This window comes from Patella vulgata, chromosome 2 (genome assembly GCF_932274485.2).
Source record: "Patella vulgata chromosome 2, xgPatVulg1.2, whole genome shotgun sequence".
NCBI classification, from domain to species: Eukaryota; Metazoa; Mollusca; class Gastropoda; family Patellidae; genus Patella; species Patella vulgata.
In genome coordinates, this window is record NC_065880.2 from 75464611 (window position 1) to 75472984 (window position 8374).

Sequence of the window (8374 nt, forward strand, 5' to 3'; positions counted from 1 at the left end):
TTCCGGTAAGATCACAACATGAATGTTGATTTAATTTGACAAATAAATCGTGTTTTCAATGTTGAAGATTTTGGATGATATTGAGTTAGAGACTTAGCTACTTTAAACAGACATGGTATAAATATCTACAGGGGGTTATAAACATCATCTTTTATTATATTTCCAGATTCACCAAGCAACTACAGATATCACAACAACTTGTATCAAAATTACACTATCATGGCAGCCTACAGAACTACTCAAGACTAAATATACTATACCAAAACATCTAAACAGAATATAACAACATGGCTTGAGCTTATATAAAACAACCTACAGTATAATTTACTGTAGACACAATATAATTTACTATACTAAAATATACTAAACAATCTAAATAATCAATACATATGTACATCTATCTGGTTTAGTACCGGTAGGCCTACTAATGATACATTTACAGCCAATATTTTTCTCAAAAGGTGCATTTGAGATAAGGTGTATGCTGCTCCCTTTGTATTGCATATCATTTTGTATAAGGGAGATAGTGAAAGGAAAGAGAGAGAGAAAGAGAGAGAGAGAGAGAGAGAGAGGGAGAGATATGGTTTAACCTCCACTAGACACAAGCTAGATCATTTCGGGACACAGGATCATCTTATAAAACTGTATCTCCGCAATGTATGGCATGTATCCTACCATTAATGCTCACTGTATGGCAAGTATTCTACCATTAATACTCATTGTACTGCAAATATTTTACCATCAATACTCATTCTATGGTATGTATTGTACCATTAATACTCATTGTATGCAATAATTTTCTACCATTAATACTCGTTGTATGGCAAGTATTCTACCATTTACACTCATTGTATTTGCCATATTCATTGTATGGCAAGTATTCTACAATTAATAATCATCGTATGTCACTAGCATTAATACTAATTGTATGGCACCAGCATTAATACTCATTGCATGACATGTATTCTACTATTAATACTCATTGTATAGTATGCATACAGTCATTAATACTCATTGTACATGTATTGCAAGTACCTACTCATTATATGGCACTAGCATTAATACTTATTGTATGACAAGTATTCTAATATTAAAAATCATCGTATGGCACTAGCACTAAAATGCATTGCCCAAATAATTGTAGCCTGTCTGTGTATCATTTGCCTGAACAGACCAAAATTAACAGCATTTCTGTATTTCTGTTAATGCTGTGATGTTGACCCTGCACTTTTCATGATGTTTAACACAGGTTGTCAGTATACATGTATATCATTCAGCTCAGTTTATTGTCTATACCAGCAGTAATATAGCGTTCTGTTATGACTGCAAGCCCTCTGATAAACTTGAAATACTGAATTTGCTACAGTTAATGGCACCTTATTTTTTCTAAAGCAAATCAGTGTTATCTTCTAAACACCCCCAAATCCATGTGTACTACAGTCGACTATTCATTGATCCATAAGCATGGGAAACCCAGGAACCTTTTCCTTATTATATACTATTCAAAAAAAGTAGGGGATATTTGATTTTGGGGGCATAATACTAAAATATGCAAATGACTACGAAAAAAGTCACTATAGAACCTAACAGAAGAAACATTTCCAGTTACATGTGACGCCCAAACGCACCAATAGCTACCGCATGGAATGCAGGTGATGCTTGGGATCATCATGGGGGTCCAACCCAAGATTTGCACGACTCTGACTTTGAATGTTACAGTCACTGTGGCATTGAATTCCAGGGTGGAAACATCAGTTTAATTGTTTTAGTGACCAGAAAACAAATTTTGATATGCGTCGGCTTACCCAAAATGAAAGGTTACGTGCCCTTGGCATGCTACAGATCGGCACAACACAGGCGGTTGTGGCGCGGACGATGAATGTTTCTCAGTCTGTCATAAGCAGGCTATGGTCCACATACCGTGATACACAATCTGTACAGGACAGACCACGCTCAGGTCGACCAAGGGCGACAACTCAAGCCCAGGATCGATTTATCCGTACCTTGGCCTTGAGAAATCGTGTCATCACAGCAAATCAGATCAGCGCTCGTCTTCAAACAGACACTGGTGTGAGAGTGAGTGGCCAGACGATTCGGAATCGACTGCATAGGGGTCACCTTCGCGCCCGACGTCCTCGCGTGATCCCTTGTTTGAGAGATCATCACATTCAGGCAAGACGTCGTTGGTGTAAGGATCGTCAACACTGGGATAATCGACGCTGGAGCAATGTGATGTTTTCAGATGAGTCAAGGTTCACTGTTGATTTTTTGGACAGACGTAGGAGGGTGTGGCGTCGTCGAAATGAGCGCTTCCAAGACGTTAACGTCATCAGACATGATCGATTTGGGGGTGGTTCTGTTATGGTGTGGGGAGGCATCACTGTTGCTGGAAGAACGGCTTTACATGTTGTTGCAGGGCGTGTTACAGGCCAGTACTACCGGGACAACATCTTGGCAGTCCATGTTGTGCCGTTCGCACGACGTCATGGCCGCCGTTTCATCTTCCAGGATGACAACGCAAGATGTCACAGGGCCAGGATCGTTACAGGTTACCTCCAACAACAGAACATCACCACATTACCTTGGCCAGCACTGAGTCCCGACCTCTCCCCCATCGAGCATGTCTGGGACATGCTTGGACAGAGGTTACGTCAACGTCAACAACGTCCTGCCAATGTCCAAGAACTTGCTGCTGCGTTGCAACAGGAATGGGACAATCTGGACCAAAATGACCTTAGACGTCTCATTAGGAGTATGCCACGTCGGATCAATGCTTGTTTGGCAAACAGAGGAGGATTTACCCGTTACTGACTTGGTTGTGATGCTGTGGTAACTTTGCTGTTTGACCCCGGGTATCATTTTACCCTTATACTGGTCAGTCTGTGCCTTACTTAGTCTAACGATCATTTGGAATAAATCGATGAATGTAAACTTCATTTCATTTTGTCATTTGTTTCTTCGTCGGTTTCATTAGGTGACTTTAATAACACTTAAAAATCAAATATCCCCTACTTTTTTTGAATAGTATATGTCAATATATATAGATGCTTTGTATAATTTACTATAAACAGTTTTTGTTTTGTTTTGTTTTGTTTGGAGTGGACTGGTGTAGGTTTGTGAATAGGTTTGTGCAGGGACCAACTGCAGTCCTTCGGCCTCCATCGTCATTAAGTATACATGACATGATGAGAAAACGAAACTGTCTTGATCCATCTTTCCTGCACTCTGACTTTTTCTCATCGGATTTAGGCCATTATGTTTTTCAATGGATCCAAACATTAATGTATTTTGAAAAGAAATATATAGTTAATGCACATAAAATAACCCTTATTTCAATAAAGATTAGGCAAAAAGCCCGCTCTCCGGACAAAATGTCACTCACATAATACCATCTTGCGATAGCCCGTGTGGTGCATAAAAGTAATGCATTAAGCCCCATGCCAATTAATTTTGTTCGACCACTCCACTCCTTGTCAGTGGTGCAGGATGGAGGGCCATGCAATGGACAGTGTATAGTTGTTCGGATGGGATTAAAAACCGAGGTTATGTGTACGTAAAAGAACCCTTGACAGTTGGAAACCGATATACAAGAAAACAGTACAGTGCTGCTGTTCGGGCAAAATAACCCTCATCATAGCACACTGTATGGCATATGTCCGACTTCTTTATAGTGCAGTGGTTGAAGAACAGTAGGACGTTAAACCCCATTTCATTTCAGACCACTCTGATATGCTGTATCCAGCCGTCACCATGAGGTACAAGTGAACCATGGTAAACGAATGAATAGACATATGATGTACATCAACATAGTTGACATATCATGTTTTCTATAGACTTGATACATCTAAACATACATGTAACTAATGATTCACAGACTAGTCCTACTTCATGTGGGTATTTCTATTTCAAATTCAATTACAGACCTGCATGTCAACTTATTATACATGTACATGTATTTCAAATCTCATTACATATCCGCGGGGTGGCATTTTTAAATTCAAACATCATGAATTAGTGCTACTGAAATAAAACTAGAAACTTTCCCAGTGCACAGGTTAAAAGGTTACGTTATTACCCTCGAAAGATCGACTAGAATGTCCTGGGTTCGATTCCCAGCATGGGTCGTGTAGAAAGCTGAGTTTTAAAAAAACATTAGTAATTCTAGAAATGAAATGGGATTTAATATCCTACCGTTCTGCACCGATTGGGCTAATGAAGACAGGCATACACCATACAGTGTGCTATGAGGGAAATTTTGCCTGGATACAGGGTACTACAGCCTACTCTTATATGGAATTCCAACTGTCAAGATTTCACGCCAATGTGTACAAGGGACCTGGGTTTTTCATCCCATCAGAACGACTATATGTTGTCTTTCTGTCCAGCACCTCTGATATTGGGAACTACGCAGGAATCGAAGATCTTACTCACTGAACAACTGTGGCTCCCAAAAAAAGAAACATATTTAAACGGCAAGGGATATGTTTTCACAAAGGTGCAAGCTTATGATTTGCGCCCGGGTAGCAGGGTTTCTGTAGCCTGTGTACATTTTTCTTTTTCTTAGATTAACATTGTATTAAATATACTGTCTATGATTTTGTAATGTCAGATGGATAATTTTGACTGGGCAGCGGCATTTGCCTACTCTCTTTGGAATTCTGTCAATGGACCTTTCAAGTGAATTGGCAATCTGTGTATAGAGCGACTTGCTAAAACATTGTTCAATTCTATCAGATGTGTTGTTTTTAGCTAGGATTGGAGGCATAACATTTACGCTTGCAAACTCATTTTTTCTCTTTCTCGAGCGTGCCTAGTTTTCTGGATGGGGCGAAAACCTGAGCTCCACAAGTGTATGGTTATTATTTCTACAAAGAGCTAAATATATCATTTATGTACAAAGACAATAAAGTTGTTGGTACTAGGTTTTTTTATGAAACAGGCAACAGGTAGTATAATTAACACAGGTGCATAATTGGTTGCGATAATTAGGTCATGTCAGGTGGGTTTTTGTTTCTGGTGGAAATGGTAATATCTCCACCAACTCTTGGTTAATGACACAATATATACCCCACACAATAGACTACATTTTGTATGAGGGACATTGTGCCCAGACAGTGGCGCTACGTCTATTCTTATGGCATACACAGGACCTTGTTGTTACATGTAGGTCCCATCCAAAGAACAATATATTTATTCTAGCCAGGCCCTCCGTCCTGCCCACTGGCCAGGTTAAACCGGATGGCAAAAATCGCGAGGAACTTTCTCACTGACCAGGCAATCACGTGGCTAAGTGAGTATGACGCTGGCTCGTTAGCCTGGAGGTCGGGTGTTCGATCCCTGCATTGGCCGAGAAAGTTCATTCAGATTTTCCAGCATGGTTTCCCCTTGTCAGTGATGCAGGATGGAGGGCCTGACAAGGACAGCTGTCTAGTCGTTCGGATGGGACGAAAAACCGAGGTCCCGTGTACACATTGACGTGCATGTAAAAGAGTAGGCCGTAGGCAAAATTTCCCTCATGGCACACTGTATGGCATATGCCCGTCTTCATTAGCCCAGGTGAGGAGCAGAACAGTAGGACATTAAACCCCATTTCATTTCATTTCTCACTGACCGCGGGACGTCAAGGTAAGTGTCATACTTACTGAGCCACAGTGGCTCCAATAAAACAAGGAGATAGTACATCTGACTTAGGTGTCTGTTTTTGCTACCCAGGAAAAATACAAACATAGCCATTGATTAGAACATTAAACCATCTTCAACATCCACCAAGTTCATATTGGTATGCTTACCATATTTCAAACACCCAGTAACACTTTTCAAGTAGGATTTGTAAAGTTCATGTTGCTCAGGATTTTGGTTTTAAACTGACGGTTAGGACAGACCCTATATGTACTTGTTGTACATGAACGTATTTTGATGGTTTTTTCCGAGGATAATGTAGCCTGGTTTTCCTCGGTGATCAGGATGGAGAACCCTGGCAAGGAACACTGTCTAGTTGTTTGAATGGAACAAAAAAAAAACCAAGGTCTCCAAGTGTACTTGGCGTGAAGTAAAAGAACCAACCCTCTGTCTAGTCATTCGGATGGGATTAAAAACGGCATGAGGTCCCTTGTACACATTGGCAAGCATATAAAAGATAATTAACAGTTGGAATTTGATATGTAAGAGTAGGCCGTGGTGTTGCTGTCCGGGCAAAATGTCCCTCATAGCACACTGGATGGCGTATGCCCATCTTCATTATTCCAGTCGGAGCAGAACTGTAAGACGTTAAACTCATAGCACACGACATGTAACCGTCATCATTATCCCGGTTTGCATGAAAAATTAGCACATTAAACCTCATTTTATTTCTTTTCTATGAGATTTATTGTGTCGTGTGATAACATGACGGACGGATGGACTTGCGGGCCAAAGAACCCATTCTTTAAACATAATACAATTAACGGTTAGATATCAAACATCATTTAATACTCACGTGCTTTGCATGGATCCATATATATATCATTTGAAGTTCTATGCTGCACGAGTTGAGCAGTTGTAAATATTCCAGTATGTCCAGAAATATCAAAATCACAGAAAAAGCTGATAAATAGCAAGAATACGCGATTTATATGCGGCACCATATTGAACAGTTTAGTATGGAAATGTTGGTTAAGTGTTGCCGACTTCCTCAATTTACGACGTCTAACGCTGAGTTACGGTACCAAGACTCTGTTACACTGTGCCTTTTATGATATCAACAATCTTGTAAGTAAGTACAATGTGTACTTTCTACTGTTATATATACGCTGTTCGACTGTGGTATATTGCATGTAAACTAAGATGTTATTATTACCCGTAAAATAATTAATAATAGGCCTAATGCTAAGACTAGATTTAATTGTATCACAAAATTTCTTCGTTTTTCGGATTAACGTGTCCAATTGTTTATCGTTCCTTAATATAAAATAGAGTTTTAACGTTTTTGAACAATACGTTACGTTCGAACGCTTCTAAGCTAAAGATATAATGTTAACGTTGCTAAACACGTTAGTTTTCAGCGTTTATTGACGATGGGCAATAAACGTTTCGAAGAACCACTTCACGCGTTAACGCTTCTACCGCTTTACGTACAACTAAATATAAGCCAAATTGCTGATAGTTATAGTTTATTATTTACTACCGTACTAGTATACTATAAGTTCCCTTTGATGATCGAAACCGTGTTATGTCTGCAGTGTATTAGTAAAATCTACGTTTCATAAAACCGACGTTTCCCTTCGACTAATATTGAACTTCTCTCGAACTCCTCTCTTGACTTATTGAAGCCTGCATTAAAATCAGTGTTTATATAGTAAATTATACACACGACAATATCCTATGTGGTTCTTTTCACTTAATTTACATATATGATTTACGCACCCACATTGGTCGTTTTTATGAATGAGTAAACTCGATAGACCTCCGATTACACAATTACAAACTTTTATAATACAAGGACGGATATGGTTGAAATCTTTTGATCACAAAATCTACCCACGTTCACTGGTCCAAGTCATCCTATATAATAGTTCCGTCTTGACAAAAATTCACTCTTACAAGCAGGTTTGTGGTGCAGCCTTTTCAGGCTGTTTATAAAACTAGCAGACGACTCTTCATCGAACGCTGTCTCGGTCAGCTGAAACTCATCAGACGCTGTAAATAATAATTACTAACAACCAATCAAAATCCTCTGGAGGCGTGGCTTATAAGATTCATAGCGTATCTAATCATTTTATTAGACGCTCCAATAATATTAATAGACTCGCCTCCCCAGACGTTATTGTAATTACGTTACGGTTCAGTTAGTTGAAAGGTAATACGATTGTTGTTACTGTAACCGGTCTGGATAATGTATCTACCAATGATCGCTGTTGATCAATGAAACTAATTTCGTCTTCTTCTCTTGTGATTAGTAATTGCACGTAAAATAATCTCACCAGAAATAAATGTTACAAATCATAACGATTTAGCTGCGGTAGTGGTATTTGCGACGAAGTTGTACGTTAATTCATCAAGTGGTTTTTCCTTATCAATTCAAATCAAAGTCTAAACTTCAAGCTACCGGTATCAATAACGACGATAATCATACACGAGGCATTTTATGCTTACTCTTTTTTTAGAACACATCTTATTATTTCTTATCGGGGAGTCTGTAAGGTACACGTGTGCTGCGAAAAGGAGAAGGGTTATATGTTTCTTCGCAGCTGTATCTTTGACGACAGCAGTACACATGCACGAGGCATTCCGTACTTACACTTTTAAAGTCAATTTTAGTAATTGAGTGTTTGTAAAACGCATTGCCTATTGCGTAGAGATTCGCGTTTCTGCTCGTATACTAACCGCCAAAATACCA

The 8374-nt window shown here is 39.2% G+C and overlaps 1 protein-coding gene across 1 annotated transcript in view; it reads right to left on the reverse strand.

Annotated features, from left to right (window-relative positions):
- Positions 1–7651, reverse strand: part of LOC126812011 (tolloid-like protein 1) — a 70872-nt gene extending 63221 nt beyond the window's left edge. Inside the window, exon 1 of the mRNA XM_050538115.2 lies at positions 6476–7651. Within this exon, the coding sequence (XP_050394072.2) occupies positions 6476–6623 (148 nt within the window). The 5' untranslated portion in view covers positions 6624–7651. The remainder of the gene's footprint in view (positions 1–6475) is intronic.
- Positions 7652–8374: the final 723 nt, after the last annotated feature.